The sequence below is a fragment of the Leguminivora glycinivorella genome, chromosome 8, assembly GCF_023078275.1.
Source record: "Leguminivora glycinivorella isolate SPB_JAAS2020 chromosome 8, LegGlyc_1.1, whole genome shotgun sequence".
In the NCBI taxonomy this organism is placed as follows: Eukaryota; Metazoa; Arthropoda; class Insecta; order Lepidoptera; family Tortricidae; genus Leguminivora; species Leguminivora glycinivorella.
This window is the reverse complement of record NC_062978.1, coordinates 24,182,988-24,203,238: the sequence shown is the minus strand read 5'-3', so window position 1 is coordinate 24,203,238 and position 20,251 is coordinate 24,182,988. Positions and strand designations below refer to the sequence as shown.

The following is a 20,251-nucleotide window of genomic DNA, read 5'->3' as shown; positions in this document are numbered from 1 at the left end:
GATGAGGTTTGAACTCACGATTTTTTTGAGTCTTGCCCGTTAAAGGACGTATGCAGCACGTATCATGTACCTATACCCTAAAATGCTACACATAATGCTACATGCACTGAGAACGTGAATATGTAATTGTGAATAAACTTCATTTATTTTCATTAATTCATTCATCGAATGAGGGTGGCATTCATAAAGTTTGAAATGTAAGTCAGTTTTGTGTGTATAAATATTTTTTTCAGAAACAGAAACATGCAAAAGTGGAAACGTTGGGTAAAACGTTGTTGAGCGTAGATAAACAAATTAATGTCCTTTATTATTGTTGTCTTTGTAATTCTGTATGTTACAATTATCACGAATAAATATTTGATTCTTGTTTCTTGATGTCATCCAACTCTCTGTAGAGAAGGTCTAAGAAGCTCATCCGCTGATGCACAGGGCTTGAATCCAGGCGTAGTGTAGTGTTTATTTCCAAATATGACAGCTTGTTGTGGGTGACCCGCGGCCATTGAAGGGGAACCAGCTTTGACGGTTTTGGGGTTGGGTTTCTGAAAGAGTAAAAAAATTAGACACTGTACTTGCTGCAGTATCATTTTTGTTTTATTTCAAAATTTGAAATGTGACAGTCCCGGCCTTACAGTGGTTTTATTGTAAATATTTGGAACTCCTGATACTTTTGTAATATTTCCTAATATCATCATAATCACTTTTTGTAACTTAGTAACTTTACTTAATTCTAATTTTTATTAAATTAGGACACTTTGTTCGGTTGTCGTTTGTTTCCTTTCTTTTAGTGAATATTTTAAATATATGATTTTGGCTCATGGAGACCATATACATCTCTAAGGAGAATTAGATTAAGTAGATATACATTTTATCTTTAGTTGTGAAATTTAGAGTCATTTGCACCTCTAAAGTAATTTTAGACTTTTTTTTGTATTTGTACTTTTTATATTTAGTGTAGTTCTTGGTTGTAATTCGACATTTAGAGACCTTCTATATCTCTAATTAATTGTATAGAGTTAACTTTAGTTAGAACTTAGAATTAGTATATAATAGTATCAATTGTAATTTCAACTCAATTTTAAATATTTTCTAAATATGTACATGTGACGTGTAAAAGTGCCCCTGTGGCCTATTCGCTGAATATTTTTTTTTAAGAGTTTATTTTTCCAATAAATAGACTTCGGTAATTATTCTTTTGCTTATAGTAAGACTTGAAACTAAGTGTGTAAAGCAAAAATACGTACCCATATTTAACAAAATTAGTCCAAAGTTCCGTCATCCTGTCAACAATTAGCATATCTTCTTCACGCAACCTCTCTTTCATGTACGAAATGTCAAACAAATAGCCCAGCTCATCGGCGTGGGCGGCGCCACCTTCTGTATATGAAATATTATCTTTATCTTTTGAAAAACACCTCTCACCGGAATATGAAAATATGTAGAAGTATATGTTGTCTAAGCCACTCTCCAAATATTTTCTGATAGTTCTTAAAATTGGACTGCTAATACTAAAATCGGAAAACAAGTTCATATAAGGTCTCCTATTATCTACATCATAGACGTCATCGCCGTAATAAAAGTTCCTTATTATCGTTTTTATTCCATCTACCTTACTTTCATTTTGAAATTGAAAATCGTCATCCAATAGCGAAGAAACGAAGTCATCATTTTGTAATTTTTCTTTTGGTATTGTACTAACTGCCACATAGCCTTCATCGTTATTAAAACCGATTAAAACGTCGACATCTTTCACAATCTTTATATTATCTGGATGTTTTGTTATAAAGCTTTCAGTTGTATTAAACTGCTTTTCAACACACGGTTCTAGAACTAACCCAGAGTCTCTGAATCCAGTTACAAGTTCATATGGTTTTACTTCGTTTAAAAACGCTAAAGCTTCATTAACATCGTCTGTTGTAAAATTTAATCGTTTCGCCAAATGTATAGGCGCGTTGAAATCTGCATCTTTAAATACTTTTTTAGTTAATATAACGCCACTTTGCAGAATCGCTCTATTAAACAGTTGTTCTTTCAGATACTGCATGTGAAAATCTACTGATATCGCGCCAGCACTGTTTCCTCCTACAGTGATCTTGGAGTCATCTCCGCCAAAGTATCGTATATTTGCCTTGATCCAGCGTAGCGCTAGCACTTGATCTTTTAAGCCCTGGTTTCCTGGTACTTGTGGATTATTTAGACAGAGAAAACCGTATGGACCAAGGCGATAGTTGAATGAAATAAAAACGACATCATGTCTGACTAAGAAGCGAGGTCCGTAAATGTATCTGCCTGCAAATCCGAATTTCATTCTTCCTCCAAATATTAGGACCATCACTGGTAAGGGTTTATTTCTGGGGCTATTCGGTACGTAAATGTTTATGTGAAGACAATCCAGTGTCCCGGTGAACGTGTGGTTAAATTCTTCTATTTGAGGACACCTTGAAGTATCGTCGACTGCATCTGATATTCCTTCAAACTTGTGCGGGATAGCAGGCTGAAATGTGAACATGTCTTATTAACATTTTTTTTAGTTTAAATTATCAAAGTATGAAAGTGTAAGAATACCTAATGTACTTAATTGTTTTAACTTGTTTTAGTGATTAATATATTGTGAATTCTGATGTAAATAATTGTTCATATTGACAATTATTTTCCATGTGTTGAAGTTGTCTTTGTAATGGCAAAGGGGATATCTAAACTGTGGGGTATCTTTACGAGTACCTATTTGATTTATTCCCAATAGTGGGTAATACAAAAGAATTGCATACGGAAAGATATGGGCATATTTTATGATAGCGGTACAGAAACAGAACCTCATGAAACAAAACACATACACAGGTACATCATATGGTACAACATACATTCAGAAACTTACACCTCTATACCCAAATGCAGAGCATAATAAAACTGCTCAAGCTTTAGTGCCGCACTTGTCAATAAAAGAATTGATAGAAGATGGAATTGTGATATTCATAGCTGTACCAACAATAAATATTTTAAATTCCATAAAATGAGAAGAAAATACTCACGCCGAAAACATTGTTTGGGTCAACTTTCGCGTACGGGATACCCAGGAACATAGAGTAGTTCCCGTCTTTGGCTTGGATACCTCGGAAACAGCCTACTGGAGTATGCACTACGGGTCTGGAGGATTCCAGGAATTCGGCCGACTGCGTTGAATGATGTATAGTAATCAGTAGTAGGTAAAACCTATGATTCTTAGAGATCATCCTGAGTTTTTGCCTTCTGAAAATATACTGATAATACATATTTGAATTGTTTTGACTTTCTTTACTATACAAACCAGACTAGTGTAATCCGTAACATCGAAATCCTATGGTATATTTTAAGTATGAGGTTTAAAATAAATGAAATAGAAATAAAGTTTATTTATAAGTAAACATACGCACAAAAAGGCAAATGTTACAAATCAGAGGGGGGCACGAAATTATCTAATCTCAGAATATTGCTGGCGACCTCTAGCTGAGATCTTCCGATAAAACCACCCGGTGAAAATAATCACGACAGGCAACAAACACAAATTGTAGAAAACATACATAAGAAAATTAACATAGTACAAACAAATTACAGGCTTTTTAAATTGATATCTGAACGAACGAAAAATTCCTGTGAACCTACTTTTTCACAAATCTAGATCAGTGACAAGATTCACCAAAAACAAATGGATAATGATGTTTTGATTTTTAACCGACTTTAAAAAAAAGGAGGATTTCAATTCAACGGGATAATTTTTTTTTAAATCACTGCAATGATTATACGTCGAGTAACTAAATTTAAATGAGAATGTAAACGACTGACAACTTAAAATTAGGTGCCATTTAATTATTTACCATATCTGGAAAGAATAGTCATCAGTCACGGTCACATGAAAAATCAAATTAAATACTTACTGAGAAGAATCTCTTCATAGATTTGTCACTGTCACGCTGCGCTATTTTAAGTAAAATTTGCATAGAATTTAGATGCTTTTGTGCCTGTCATGTGTGGTTAATTTATGGTTATGGTTAATGTTAAAAATGTATCGAAAAAAGAAAAAGCTTGCTATCGTAACCAAATCAAAACAAGTATTTTATCTCATACAAAAATCTACGAGTATACCAAAACTAAACAAAACTGGTAAAGTAATAAAAGTAACGATCAGATAAGAAATAGTGGCGCCAAATATTGATAATATCAACCGCAACATCAAAAACTAAATTTCAGAACACGGTATACTCGTACCAGTTTTATTTGACCTAGAGTTGAATAACCTAACCATAAAATTAAAATTATGAAAAAACCCCCGACCGCAACATAGTAGATCGATTTTCATGAAACATAGTTAAAAACACTCCCGACTAATTCAGCTTTTATACAAAAAAAACGAAATCTAAATCGGTTACGATGCCACAAACAGACACACACAGACAGACAGACAGATAGACACGTCAAACTTATAACACCCCGTCGTTTTTGCGTCGGGGGTTAAAAACTATCAAGGGTGACAAAAACTTATTTTCAAAAGTCTCTGAACAAATGTTAGTCGGTTTAAGGAGCATACGCTACAGTTTCATTTTTTAAACCCTGACGCAAAAACGACGGGATGTTATAAGTTTGACGTGTCTGTCTGTCTGTCTGCCAGTCCGTTCGTCCTCTCCATCCATCCGTCCGTCCGTCTGTCTGTCTGTGGCATCTTTGCTCCTGAACAGATGAACCGATTTAGATATTTTTTTCTGTCTCATAGCTGAGTTAGTCGGGAGTGTTCTTAGGTCTACTATGTCGCAGTCGGGGTTTTTTTCAAAATTTTAATTTTGTGGTTAGGTTAGTTATTGGGTTATTGCTTTTGTTACAGGGCCCACCCGGTATAAGAAACTAAGACTAAACTTGCTAATATCTAAAATATACCCTTGAAGCACAGTACCAAGGATGCTGGCGATGTTTCCTCGCTGGTAAATATTAACGACTTAAATCGATCGATCGAGTCCGGACTCGAACCAAGTATCCGGAGGATGGGACATCGTAAAAACTTACGAGCTGTGTGTGAAAAGATCAAAGGGTTTTATATAGAGATGGGCCGAATATTCGGTAAATATTCGGTATTCGGCATATTCGGCAAGTTTTTCAATGTTCGTATTCGGCCGAATAGTTCGGTTACATTGCCGAATATTTACCGAATAAACAAAGTAAATAAATAGCGTAAGTTGTTTCGTAATTCATGGGATAATGACATCCCATTTCAGGATTCTAAGCACCAAAGGGGGTTATAAATGCGTTAAATATACCTACCTACCTACCTACAGTAAATTATGTAAAAAAGTAAAAATAACATAGCTTACGAAACAAACATCTAAATTTTCTTATGCACTAAATTATAGGAACATTAAGAGCCTTAGTTAGTACCCAATGTACCCATTACCAATCATTGAAGAGTTTTTAACTCTAAGCCAGGATTTAAAATATGGTGGAACCGAATATTCGGCCGTATGTTCGGTTCGGTAACAGCTGAACCGAATGTTCGGCCGAATATTCGTATTCGGCAAAGTCCGTATTCGGCCCATCTCTAGTTTTATATAAGTTTTGTGTGACCTACGCTAGCTTTGGACCTTTGAATAAGTATTTCATCTTAAGACGCTACAGGAGCAAAATGCTATAATGGAATTGAATTTGGGAATTCTAGTTTAATATACTAAAGTTATTAACTATATTTAACAAAAAAAATGTCCATTAAGAACAACTCAGTCAAATGATATTGCGAGAAAATCTTTAAAATCGAGGTTTCCCTCTCGATTGTTTCCTCCTTCAAAATTTAATCAATCGTAACGAAATTTGAGAATCTGAATGAAATAATATGTGTCAGACCGTTTAGTTTTTTTGGATTATGTCACCAATTTTTAATAACACACCTTGTAGCGGGGGTGCGTGCGGGGAGAGAAGGGAAAGCCGAAAATGCCGAAATGACGTGAGAGGTGTGTATTATGTACATTGTACAATAACACGTACGGTACAAGCTTATAATTCAGAACGAAGACGAGTTCCACAGCCGACAAGAGCTAGGGGGTCGGTAGGAGGCTCTTTGTCAGACGTTTTATCTATAGTGCGTAGTTCAACGAGGGAAGCAGGGGACTATAGGTAAGTATTGTCCGTACCTATGATTCGATACATAACAATTTTCAAGCGGCGAGCCTAAATCGTAAAAAATCTTAACACCGCGATCTACAAATACTATGGGACCTTGACAGCGACATCTAGCGGGGTTTTTGGTAACTAAACCGGTGTCGCCGCGCGGCGTCTTGGAGGCTAGTAGGTCTGCGTTCGCTGCATGCTTTGGTTGTGTTACAACCTTTATTATTATTATTTGTCTTTTCCATATCTCGGGACCATGGGGTCCCGGACCTTTGGGAGGCATGCGTGGGGCCGAAGCCAACAGCACAGAGGCCCTTTAAGACATTTTAATCTAAAGGCAAAGGATACACGTGGCGGATACCATCCCCGAGCGCACAATGTGATACACCCGAAGATGGTCCCCGCCAGGTGCAAAGACTATTGCCAGTGCAACACTTTTGTGTTGCGATGGGAACTAAGGTCATAAGCCTATTGTTTTGCAAATTGGATGGACTGGTTAATGGGCTATGGGAGGAGTCTGGGCGAAGGTTTAATTCCCATATAAAATTTGAATTTCGCGCCATTTTTAGCCCCCGACGCAAAAACGAACATTTATGTTTAAAAAATAAATGAAAAAAATCACAAAAGTAGAACTTTATAAAGACTTTCTAGGAAAATTGTTTTGAACTTCGATAGGTTCAGTAGTTTTTGAGAAAAATACGGAAAACTACGGAACCCTACACTGAGTGTGGCCCGACACGCTCTTGGCCGGTTTTTAGGGTTCCGTAGTCAACTAGGAACCCTTATAGTTTCGCCATGTCTGTCTGTCTGTCTGTCCGTCCGTCCGTCCGTCCGTCCGTCCGTCCGTCCGTCCGTCCGTCCGTCCGTCCGTCCGTCCGTCCGTCCGTCCGCGGATAATCTCAGTAACCGTTAGCACTAGAAAGCTGAAATTTGGTACCAATATGTATATCAATCACGCCGACAAATTGCAAAAATAAAAAATGGTAAAATGGTACATGTAAAGTGGGGGATGATATTTTTTTTAATTCCAACCCCAACATGTGATATACTGTTGGATAGGGTTTACTAAGATCGTTTTTTGATAATTTTAATATTTTCGGAAATAATCGCTCCTAAAGGAAAAAAAAGTGCGTCCCCCCCTCTAACTTTTGAACCATATGTTTAAAAAATATGAAAAAAATCACAAAAGTAGAACTTTATAAAGACTTTCTAGGAAAATTATTTTGAACTTGATATGTTCAGTAGTTTTTGAGAAAAATAGGGAAAACTACCCCTACCCTACACTACCCTACACAACGAACCCTACACTGAGCGTGGCCCGACACGCTCTTGGCCGGTTTTTTAATATTGTGTAACTAGCTTTATTAACAGTGTGTGAACCTGCCTTAAAAATCTATATTATTTATGGTCATGGTTCATTCATATTTCTTGTATGTGGGTAGCTTTAAATCTAGTGACTGGGGAAAGGAAAATTACAATGTGCAATTGCACATTGTAATTTTTCCTCAGTCACTCGTTGACCACGAATGCTGTAAAGTGTTCGAAACGTCGGGATGAATTGTAAATTCATTATACGCGATATAAGTCTAGTCAATCGTTGCTTCTAAACAGCATGCTGCAGGTAGTGATGTGCCAGTCTGTTGATGCCTTGGAGTCTAATCTGTAATTTGTAATACTTTGTGTCTGGTCCACGTTGTTCAATTCAACTGATAATTGTCTTATTTATATGTTCTACCCAATTAAGTCAACATAATGTATACTTAATGTACCTTAGTATCATATAGGTATTCATTCATTATAATTATCTTGTTTCTTACTTCAAGTTACTTAATACCACTTAGGTTATCCAATGTACTGGGTATCTCGATCACATGTGCATGTGTATTGTGTATCATAATTTAAATTACTGTGTAAAAACTATCCATCCAGTCTCTATTTGTGAGTTCCTATAATTGGCTCTGTATTGCTATTCTAAATGTATATTGTATCATTCATAGCTGTTGGAATTCCTTGTATAAATAAATAAATAAATAAATAAATAAGCTTAAAGATTCTAAAATAGATGACTTTGTTGTGTGCGCTGCATATTACTATGCATTTAGTGTTAAAGTTATGTAAATTTTATAACAAAATAAATCATACCTGGTGAAACAGTGAATTAGTTCCTTTTAAAAACAATAAGATAACGAAGTCATGGTAAACAATGAAAATTATATTTTCAATAACATCTTCAGATGGCAAACAAAACCTTGTTGTAATGAATATATGGTTCACTATGGCTATTAACTTTAAAAGTGAGTTTTGGCTGTCGGCGAAGAAGTGAATTCGATCAATAGTTTAAAGCCAGGGGGCCGATTTTTGAATCTCACGGCGTTCGAATTCAGAAAATTGTCACCGAAATTGCCTACTATTTTCAGTGACAATTTTCTGAATTCGAACGCCGTGAGATTCAAAAATCGGCCCCCAGGGCACGCAGCCGAATGGCACAAACACTCACGAAACGAAACGCTCGTAGATATCTATCTCTATCGCTCTTGCGTATTAACGCGACAAAGCCAGACGCGGCGTTTCGTTTTCGTTTTGCGTCTCAAAAATGACATTCGGCTTCGGGGCCTGAGCAGAAATATATGACTGTTGTCAGGGGGCGCTGTTATTCTGATGTATGCCGTGACAGTTCAGCAGTGTGAAAAAAATAGTTCTTACGAAATTCCGCTGCATGGCGCGTAGTCATATGTTACTAGTCAGGCGGCGTACCCGAATGGCAACCATCGACACCAGACGCCGACAGAAATGCAGTCTGGCTCTGTTGTGCCTATACGTAAGAGCGATAGAGATAGATAGCTACGAAACAGATATTATCGTCAGCGTCTGTGCATTCGGCTACGCGCACAGGATTTACAAGCGTAACAAGTATTTGAAGTATAAATAGGAATGTAATTTTGCTTATTAGACCATTATTGTGTTTTGTGAGTGTGAGATTGATAAAAAAATATTTTGGAAAATAATATATTTGATTGAAAGTCACCTTGGTATAAGACTTGACACATTTGAATGAAGTCTTATATAATTATTGACTAATTGTGTGTTTCTAAAAGGGGTACGCAGAGCACATGGAACTAAATTTGTAATACTTACCACTGAATCAAATTTTATGAAACGTATTCAATCTGACCATGTTGCACGGAGCTCAGGCCATAAAGGTGGTTTTCTACCTCATAATAATAATTATAGAAGAATTATGCCACGCTTCTGTAACAGGTAAACTATATATTTTCTATTAACATGTTATATATAAAAACCTAAAAAATATTACCTATAATATACAGGTTACTTAGTACATAAGTAAGACAAAATTTGTAGGATTAATAAAAGATACATATACGTATAAAGTACAGTAATAGAAGTATAATTATGCGTTCAAATTCCAATGGCATGTGTAGTAGTAAAATAAATTTTATTATAAGTACTAAGCGATCACATGAGTATTTTTGATTCGGTCAAGTTGTGTTCGAATGTATGGGAAATTAAAAAAAATTAAATCCAGCAAAATTTTAATGTAGTATGGTACCTTAGGGTAAGGTGCTTTGCGCACACTAGCGTTCCCTACCGTCCCCCTGACGTAACACCCCCTTTTAGCACGAAATAGGTCCCGTTTTACGGTTTTTCTTCATTTTTCAGAAAAGTATCAGAGTTAGGGAAAAAGTGTCTTTGAAAGAATCAATTCTTATTAAATTTTAGACAAAAAAAGTTATATGCATTTTTTTTGTAGCACTTACCATATTCGTGCATTATTTTGTTGAAGTTCGATATAACTCAGTACTTAATGAAATAGTCATGTGTATTAGTGGTTTAATTTCAGAATTTTGACAAAGTTTATCAAGCTACTAGTTTTTGCCCTTCTGAAGTACCTTTTCACCAAGTTTCAAACCTGTAGCTTGAAATAAAACTTATTCCTCATACAAACTTCAGCCAGCCTCATTTTAACTCTCTTCTTCTTCAACCTAGCGTTTTCCCGGCCTAGCGCCAGGGTCCGCTTTCCTGCTCAGCCTTCTCCACTTTGCCCGGTCTTTGGCATCCTGAGGTGAGAGATTGTTCTCTTCCATGTCCGCTGTCACGACGTCCAGCCAGCGCTTCTTAGGCCTACCGCGGCCGCTCATTTTAACTCTCTTAAAGGATAAAAATCCAAAAACGCTGAAATTAGTTTCTTTCCATTGTAATTTTACCTTTATAGTCTTTAGTTTCAAGCTCATATTCTCAAAATAAAGGTAGATCCTCATACGATTTTTTACACCCATTTCACCCCCTTAGGGGATGAATTTTGAAAATTCCTTCCTTAGCGGGTTCGTAGACCTTATAAGTAACGTACTTGTCAAATTTGGATTCTTTAGCATCAGCGGTTTGGGCTTTACCTCGATTTAAGTCAGTCAGTCACTCAGGGCTTGACTTTGCCTTTTATGTATGTAGATAACATGAAAATAGTGCATGATATCAAAAAATATTATAAGACCTTTCTTCTTGGGAATTTCATAACCATTATTTCTTTAATTGACAATTTTTTTCTAAAATGTATACTTTCCCCAAAAATAAAAATTAAATAAATTTTGGAACATATTTTAGGGTATAAAAGGGGGGGTTGCGTCAGGTGCGGGGGGGGGCTAGTGTGCGCAAAGCATCTTACGCTAAGGTATCAAACCGCATTTATTTTTATTTGGATTTAATTTTTTTTTTTCAAAAAACACCTGGTTTAACCGAATCATTTATCTAGTCTGTCACAAAAAGGATTTAGCTCCCAGAGACCGTTTTCGGCAATTTCCGAGAACGTTTCCGATAAATTTCTCTGTTCTCTAGAAAATTTCGTGAACGGCACATCGCCACTTTTCACTAACTTTGTTGTTCTTTTTAGAGACTACATTGGACCCTGCATCACTCAGACCCGTAGTGCATACCCCTGCGGGTAGTTTCAGAGGTCTTCAGGCCCAGGACGGGAATTACTCTATGTTCCTGGGTATCCCGTATGCGAAAGTAGATCCTGACAACATTTTTGGTGTAAGTACTAAAAAAGCAATAAAAGTTAAATTAATAATGAAGTAAGATTTTTGCAATTAAAGTATTTAATCATTTCAGCCATCTATACCAGTCCGCTTTGAAAACATATTTGAAGCAGTCGACGATTCAGTAAGGTGTCCTCAAGTAGAAGAATTTAACAATACAATAATGGGAAAACTTGACTGTCTTCATATCAACATACACGTACCACACAGCGCCAGTATTGATAATCCCTTGCCTGTCATGATCCACTTATATGGAGGAAGGTTCCAATTCGGATGTGCGGCTAGAGACACTTATGGACCACGTTTCTTAATTAGACATGACGTCATTGTCATCACATTTAACTATCGCCTTGGCCCATACGGATTCTTTTGTCTCAACACTTCAAAAGTACCAGGAAATCAGGGTTTAAAAGATCAAGTGCAAGCGCTAAGGTGGATCAAAGGAAATATACGATATTTTGGCGGAGACGACTCCAAGATCACTGTAGAGGGAAGCAGTGCAGGTTCAATGTCTATTGATCTTCATCAGCGCTTTCTCAACGAACCACTTTATAGCAGAGTGATTTTAAAAAGCGGCACTTTATTGAGTAATGGAGTAACTCAACGTGGTGATTTAGATGCTCCTTTGAAATTAGCAAAGCAATTGAATTATACAACGAATGATATTAATGATGCTTTGTTGTTTCTCAGCAGAGTAGATCCACATGAACTTATTGCTGCAACAACAGATTTGGATTTGTTTGTTGGACCGTGTGTTGAAAAGAAATTCGAAAATGTTGATAACTATATAACGAGATATCCACCTAATGTGAAAAATATAAGAGACGTCGACGTTTTGATTGGTTTTACTAATGACGAAGGATTTGCAGGAATAATTCCAATGGGAAAAGAGGAATATGAAAGTAAAGACTTTGTGTCTGAGCTTTTGGATGCTTATTATGATTTTAGAAATGAAAGTAAACTTTCAAAAGAAGTTAAACAGATAGTCCAGAGGTTTTATTTTAGCGATGACATTAATGATGCAAATAATACTCCTATTATTTTGAATACTTCGTAATATCGGATTGTACATTATGAAATCGGAAAATATATCTATGCCTGGTCTCCACCAGGCATAGATATATTTTCCGATTTCATAATGTACAATCCGATATTACGAAGTATTCAAAAATATCTGGACAGCGGTGTAAAAAGCATTTATTTGTATATGTTTTCGTACACTGGTGGGAGGAGTTTTTCGGAATATAAAGAGAATAGATCACATACACATGGCGCTAACCACGCAGATGACCTTGCATATTTATTTGACGTTTCTTTTATGAAAACACTTTTGCGTGATGAAGACATGTTAATTGTAGATAGAATGACTGAACTTTGGACCAATTTTGCTAAATACGGGTATGTATGCAGCACAGCACTAGACTGTTTCATTAAGCATAATGTAGGTACTGTTTTATTAATAAATTTATGCATGAATAAGTTAAATTAAAAATGCTATAGTTGTCTGAAGTTTCTTTTGTTTTTTTAACATATTCGTTAGATAGTCATTTTACCAATTTGTGTGTCATTTTTACAACCATTTTTATGCCTTTGTCAGTTGTGACATTGATTAGATGACGACGATAAAAAACAGACAGTAAGACAGTAGTTTTTTATCGTCGTAAAAACATAAACAGAGATGTAAATATGTATTATATTTCAATCATATGGCGTATTTATTTAAAAAAAAATATGTCCACATAGTCTAAAATGGCTAAATCCATGTTAAAATTAACTGTCATTTTCAGAAATCCAACACCAAAACCATCCAAGTTGGTTCCTCTGCAATGGCCGCGCGTATCGCAGGGCAAGCTGCCATATTTGGAGATAAACACTGAACTGCGCCTAGGGTCCAGGCCGATGCACGAGCGGATGAGCTTCATAGACCTTCTGTACAAACATATAGGACGTTTTCATAAAGAGCATTTATGGACTGAGGAATAAAATAGACAATAATTTATAATAAATAAATATTTGAGATAAAAACTGCTTACTAGTAAACCTTGTACTGTTTCATTTAATTGTACATAAAATAGTTGTATTAACACTAAAAAAATATTTACTAAGAGACCATGGTTTTAGACTGGTCGAAAATGAAGAGTGGCTCAGGTAAGATCTCACATCAAAACAAAGAAAACAGCTCCTGGTTTCTAAGGTGTTCAGCAACCAGCCTCAAACGCTCCGTCACAGCAGGCGTGATTGACGTCCTCTGATTCAAAAAAATTCTGTAGGTGTAGTACAGACAAGACCACGTGGATAGTGAGGCGCTTGCTTCAGTTCTAAGTCTGACCAACGTTTCTTAAAGAACACTGACATAATTATCAATGCTGCTGCTACTAATCATCGAATTGCACTCACACGATTAGCTGTTTGTGACACGTGGAATGATTTCAATCCGCCTACAACTTTGCCGATTTGAAAATCGGGATTACCATTTTATATTTTCATACCTTTAAATTTAACTACTTATCGACAAGTGTCAAGACTTGCAAGTACCTTCACCATTTTTCGTTAGGTAAGCCTTATTTTTATACTGCACGCGGTCGAAAGCTTATAGTGACCTCTGCGGCACTCTACCCAAGTCGGAGACAGAATTCGTTGGTAGTTTTAGACGGTCGTCCCAGACTGGTTAGTCCGTCATCGCCCCTGGTTCCCCCGGACCGGCTGCTAGGCGCAATTGCATTTCCCCAACATAAAAAAGGCCTTATTATATATATACTAAGACCGCCTGTTGTCTGCCTCTATTTATAATCATTTGTTTTGTCTCCGCTGTATCTTTTTTCTGTATCTCTTGCTGAGGTGTGCCAATAAAGAGTATTCTATCTATCTATCTATCTATACTACAGGCCTTATTATTGCAAAGTATCTTATGTTATTTCACCTGTATGCAACATGACGTCACCCGCACCAAATGTTATTAGTTTTTGTGACCTGCTATTATTCCGTTTTGTGATGCCTCATTTTTTTAATACCTTGTCTGATATATATATTGTTATTTTCAGTCATGGTAATTAGTTTTGTATTATAATGCACTAGCCCCATATGTTTTATTACAGTCTGAGGCCTCGACAAAACCAGAAATGTGATAAAAGTGGGTGAATGTAGTCATGAAGATGATTTACCACCTGTAGAACTACTAGAAGCAGTGATAAACGCGTTTTTTGCGTTGTAATTTCCTCGCTATAGTGAGGGGAAAAGTTTTGTGGTACAGTCAGCCAAGAAAGTGGTTTACCACTGTTCGACTTTATTTCAAACACATAAGGTAAGGTCGTAAACCACTTTATTGGCTGACTGTACACACGGGTGCAAGTGTGTTTTACTTCTCGTGTATTGAAAAACTAGACAAGTTCAGGATTCTATTTTTGAAGCACTCGCTTCTCTCGTGGTTCAACTATAGAATCCTTTCACTTGCTCGTTTTTCAATTCCACAAATACAACTTTGCACCCATGTATAACAAATAAATGATAATTTGTACTTTTAACAGATATCACAAGGCCACAATGTTCAATAGAGCCCATACCTGCAAGGAGCTGGTTTTCTGCCTTTTAGTAATAGCACTAGAGTACTCCGAAGCTTCTCTAACAGGTATTTTTACACTATTTTCATCCCTAACATGCACCGTGTTTTTATTGGATTTCGTTAACTTTAGATCAAATTCTTTAAGAAACTAGCGTCCTAATTCTTACAATTATCAAATCATTTAAAAACAAAAACTGAACACGTGTGTGGCATACCTTACCACTTCCTTATGTTATTTGTTTTGACATGTGCCGTCAGAAACTTGACACTGACTTTAGTGTAATTTATGACTAAGGTCCTCTCACACTTAATTCATTTATTATGTATGGTTCCTGATGATGAACCTAACTGCGTGTCGAATTTAATGAAAGAAAAAACAAGGTTTATACTCATATTACAAAAAAAGGTAGGCCACTTATACACACGTACAATCATCATCAGATATCCATACTAATATTATAAATGGGAAAGTGTGTGTGTCTGTTTGTTTGTCCGTCTTTCACGCCAAAACGGAGCGAGGAATTGACGTGATTTTTTAAGTGGAGATAGTTGAAGGGATGGAGAGTGACATAGGCTACTTTTTGTCTCTTTCTAACGCGAGCGTAGCCGCGAGCAAAAGCTAGTAATAGATAGATAGACAGATATAACAAAGGCTTCGATTTCTGAATCTTGAGGTGCTTAAAAAACTCAAAAACAATAGAAGCTTGTTCAGATCTTTGTGAACAAGCAGGCAATAAGTGGCCACGACATGTTTTTTTTTTTGAGTCAATTTCAGATAGACTATCAGACACGGAGCCTCTCAGACCCATAGTGCATACTCCAGTGGGCAGTTTCCGAGGTCTTCGGGCCCCGGACGGGGATTACTCCATGTTCCTTGGTATTCCGTATGCGAAAGTTGATCCGGACAACGTTTTTGGTGTAAGTATTGAGAAAAATCAATAAATAATTTAAATCAATAATTTTTCTGTTCTCTTCATTTTATTATTAAATAAGAAATTATTTATTTAATTACGGTATTCTATTAGTCTGGTCTTATTTTCCATTACAATTCTTTATTCTTTCCAGAATTCTTTACCAGTGAGATTTAAAGGCACATTTGACGCAGTGGATGACACCGCAATATGTCCCCAAGAAGAAGAATTTAACAAGACAATAACGGGGAAACTTGACTGTCTACACACCAACATTTATATACCGAACAGCGCCAGCATTGATAATCCTTTGCCTGTCATGATCTTCATATTTGGAGGAATATTTCAATTTGGATTTCCTAGCAGATACATCTACGGACCACGCTTCTTAGTCAGGCATGATGTTATTTTCATTGCCATCAACTACCGCCTTGGCCCATATGGATTCTTTTGTCTAAATACTCCAAAAATACCCGGGAATCAGGGCTTAAAAGATCAGGTACAAGGGCTACGCTGGATCAAAGAAAATATTCGATATTTTGGCGGAGATTACACTAAGATCACCTTAATGGGAAATAGCGCTGGTTCGATGTCGGTAGATTTGCATCAAAACTTTTTAGAAGAACCACTTTATAACAGAGTGATTTTACAAAGCGGCGTTTTATTAACTAATGGGGTAATTCAGCGTCCTAACCTAGATGCTGCATTGGAATTAGCACAGCGATTGAATTATACAACAAATGATATCAATGATGCTATATCATTTTTGAACAAAGTAGATCCCCATGAACTTATTGCTGCGACAAAGTATCCTGGTGTGTTTTTTTTACCTTGTGTTGAAAAGAATTTCGAAAAAGCTAATAACTATATAACAAAATACCCAGCTATTATGAACAATGTTAAAGATGTCGATGTTTTAATTGGCTTTAATAATGACGAAGAATACGTTAAAATCATGACGATGAGCAAAGAGGAATTTGAAAGTAAAGACTTCGTATCCGAGCTTCTCGAAGCATATGATTTCAAAAATGAAAGTAAACTTTTAGATGAAATGAAACAAATCGTCAGGTCGTTTTACTATGGTGGAGATCTTACTGCAGATAATAGGAGACCGGGAGTAAACATATTTGCTGATTTTAGACAATACAATCCGATATTAAGAACCGTTGGAAAGTATTTAAATAGTGGAATAAACATGTATTTGTACATGTTTTCATATTCTGGTGAAAGGAGTTTTTGCAAGGATAAAGACAATGTATCGTATACCGAGGGTGGTGCTGCGCATGCGGATGAGTTGGGATATCTGTTTGACATTTCTTACATGAAGGAGAGGCTGCGTGATGAAGACATGTTTATTGTAGATGTGATGACTGAACTTTGGACTAATTTTGCTAAATATGGGTGTGTATTCACGATATTCTACTTCCCGATTTATAGAAAGGACAATTTTTGTCACTTTACAGTTCGTGTTTCAACTTCTACGGCAATGGTGTGGAGCGTTAAGTCCTTTTTAACTAAATCCACAAGGATATTTGATATCCCAACTTAATTTATTTGATGATTATTGATATTGGCTTTCTGAAAAGGTAACAAATAATTATTTATATGTCATATTTCCAGAAATCCGACTCCGAAACCATCCAAGTTGGTCCCTCTGCAATGGCCACGCGTGTCGCATGACAAGCTGCCATATTTGGAGATAAACACTGAACTACGCCTAGGGTCCAGACCGATGCACGAGCGGATGAGCTTTCTAGACCTTCTGTATAAACATATAGGACATTATCATAAGGAGCATTCTTGGACTGGACAATAATACAAGGAATTAGTTATAAGATTTAAAAATTGCTGTATTTTTAGAAACCTCTTATAAGCACGTGGAAATAAAAGATAAGAAGATACAAATAAAAAGAACGAAGATAACAATTAGATAAACGTTTATTTTTAACTACTTATATAATTATAATATATATTTGATATTCAGGCTCAGAATCACGAAATAAAGTTTTTAACCAAAAGCTACATAGTAATAGTGTTGTTTACCGCATTTAGAAGTTAGCCTGGCTTAGCAACCTCAAGGCTACACTCTGATTGCTTTTAGATATAATTTGCCATACGATTAAATAAATAATAATTTAGAAGTTATAGATAATAGCGCCTCATTGAAAACCGACAACAAAATTAAAACACAACGCGTCGAACGCGATAGATTAACATTTATTAACCTTTTCTCCGAATGTTTCGGTCGTGATCACGGAAGAGCTGGTTCCATCAAAATGTCATGAAGATATAAACAACACTAAACTATTTTTATAATAGTCATTGGCCACAGCATCTTTCCAGGGTGCGTAGCCGAATGGCACAAACGCTCACGAAACGAAACGCTAGTAGATATCTATCTCTATCGCTCTTGCGTATTGGCGCGACAGAGCCAGACTAACTTTCGCGGCGTTTCGTTTTCGTTTTGCGTCGGAGAAATGCCATTCGGCTACAGATGTTAGTTGCAGCGACTAAGTAAAGATATACCTACCGTATTCTGAGAAGGTATTCTACAGGCTACATCGGCTGTGATGGCTGTACAAGCCAATGTCGGATCTGCATTTCCTGCCGCATCGATCACAAATGTGCCTTGACTCTCTGGGGTGGCCCAGCAGCTCTTTTAATAGTATACGTATTGTTTTTAATACGTCTCGCTTGTCCCATCCTCAGACGTCGCCCTAATTGCTTGGTAAACGTCTTCATGAATTTAAATGAATTCAGAACATCTCTGCATATTTAACTTGTCTCGTCTACAAAGTGAACACTCGCGCTCGAACTTTAAGATCTGATTCATACTCTGGATTATGTCAGTGTCAAAAGTTACGGTTCTGTTTGGAACTTTATATTTTATGCTGACAAATTAATTATGATGATAACCCATATCGTTTATTTGTATGTAATTCAACTGAAAATTGATTCTTTTTTACCGACTATACAAGAATTATTATCGGAACACCGAAAAAAGTCTAATATTTGTATGTATGTTATTATAGTACTAAAACTATGGCTTAATATATGAGTATTGTCAGGAGGGCGCTGTTATTCTGATGTATGGAGTGATAGTTCAGTTTAGTATGAAGAAAATAGTTCTAATGAAATTCCGCAAGATGGCGCGTAGTCATATATTTCCGGTCAGGCTCTATTATGCAAGAACCAAAAACGTAATCTAAATCCACAGACAGATAATCTAAGAAAACTTGTCAATTTTAACACAATCATAATTATGTATCAAGAAGACGTAACTATAAACTAACTCATTAACTTAACTATAAGGTAAAAAGATGTACCTAACTCACTAATTGGGCCTAGCAATATACTAGTCTATGTTTAGTTAATAAGAATTATTTATTATGTATTTATTGTGTGCTATAGTAGGCTTTAGAGATCAGTATACGCTTTACATGATGTTTAAATCGATTAAAAGACAGTTCAGTGATGGCATTAGGAAGTTTGTTATAAAATCTTACACAATTACCCATGAATGATTTTTTTATTTTATGGAGCCGAGTGAAGGGCACTGCAAGCTTATGCTTATTTCTAGTGTTTATATTATGTACATCACAGTTTTTCTTAAATTTACAAATGTTTTTATGTACATACATAATATTCTCATAAATATATTGACAATGCACTGTCATTATATTAATGTCCTTAAACTTATCTCTAAGTGAGTCTCTATGGTTCATTTTGTATATTGCTCGAATAGCCCTCTTCTGCAGAACAAATATGGTATTTATCTCTGAAGCACTGCCCCATAGTAAAATACCATATGACATAATGCTGTGAAAGTAACTAAAATAAACTAATCGAGCTGTTTCCACGTCTGTTAACTGACGGATCTTGCTCACTGCAAATGCTGCAGACTCTGCAGAGCTCAGTCTATTCGAGAGGGTAGCAATATGGGGACCCCACTGAAGTTTAGAATCTAAAGTTATGCCAAGAAAAACTGTACTATCTACCAGTTCCAATTCCTCATCCTTCACAACGACACTTGCTTGTTCATTTTTAGCATTACTCGTTACAAACTTAATATATTTAGTTTTTTTCTCATTTAACAATAAGTTATTAACACTAAACCAATTAACTACTTCGGAAATAGCATTGTTTACATTTTCACAAGTTTGTTGCTGACGTTTGACTTTGAAAATAAGGGAAGTATCATCTGCAAACAACACTATATCATGGTGGGTCTTTACAAGATATGGCAGGTCATTAATGTAGATAAGGAACAGGAAAGGCTCCAATATTGATCCCTGCGGTACACCCATAGAGACTAGTGACCCCGGTGAGCGCTGTCCATTCACGTCGACCCTTTGTATTCTATCGTGTAAGTAAGATTTGACTAAATTCAGTGCCGATCCTCTCACTCCATAGTAGTGCAATTTCCTGATCAGTGTTTCATGACAGACGCAATCGAAAGCCTTAGATAAATCACAGAAGATACCCAAGGCATCCTGTGACTCCTCCCAGGCATCGAAAATCTGTTTGATTAGCTCACCACCAGCGTCGGTTGTTGAGCGACCCCGTGTAAAACCAAATTGTTTATTGTTTACTGTCACTCGTAGTCGTGT

General features: G+C 36.3%; 3 protein-coding genes across 6 annotated transcripts; 2 read left to right on the top strand and 1 right to left on the bottom strand.

The window, feature by feature from the left end:
• Positions 1-298: 298 nt before the first annotated feature.
• On the bottom strand, positions 299-3,777 carry LOC125228824 (acetylcholinesterase-like). 4 transcript variants are annotated; one of them, XM_048133512.1, is made up of 4 exons: positions 3,637-3,777; positions 3,027-3,243; positions 1,242-2,491; positions 299-539 (listed from the first exon to the last, which is right to left on the bottom strand). In XM_048133512.1, exons 2-4 carry the CDS (start codon positions 3,225-3,227, stop codon positions 344-346), a joined length of 1,647 nt encoding a protein of 548 aa, XP_047989469.1. In that variant the 5' UTR covers positions 3,228-3,243; positions 3,637-3,777; the 3' UTR covers positions 299-343. The 4 variants fall into 4 exon arrangements, with proteins under 4 accessions (XP_047989469.1, XP_047989470.1, XP_047989471.1 ...); XM_048133513.1 differs by having other exon boundaries at positions 3,027-3,254; positions 3,637-3,776; XM_048133514.1 differs by lacking the exon at positions 3,637-3,777 and adding an exon at positions 3,408-3,551.
• A 5,316-nt stretch (positions 3,778-9,093) lies between these two features.
• LOC125229138 (juvenile hormone esterase-like) lies at positions 9,094-17,563 on the top strand. The gene is made up of 8 exons (XM_048133918.1): positions 9,094-9,378; positions 11,024-11,166; positions 11,245-12,224; positions 12,959-13,102; positions 14,696-14,796; positions 15,506-15,607; positions 16,526-17,042; positions 17,262-17,563. The coding sequence occupies exons 1-8, from the start codon at positions 9,294-9,296 to the stop codon at positions 17,455-17,457; spliced, it is 2,268 nt and encodes a 755-aa protein (XP_047989875.1). The 5' UTR covers positions 9,094-9,293; the 3' UTR covers positions 17,458-17,563.
• Positions 12,285-13,211, top strand: LOC125228774 (juvenile hormone esterase-like). Its single transcript, XM_048133450.1, has 2 exons — positions 12,285-12,569; positions 12,959-13,211. The coding sequence occupies exons 1-2, from the start codon at positions 12,310-12,312 to the stop codon at positions 13,152-13,154; spliced, it is 456 nt and encodes a 151-aa protein (XP_047989407.1). The 5' UTR covers positions 12,285-12,309; the 3' UTR covers positions 13,155-13,211.
• Positions 17,564-20,251: the final 2,688 nt, after the last annotated feature.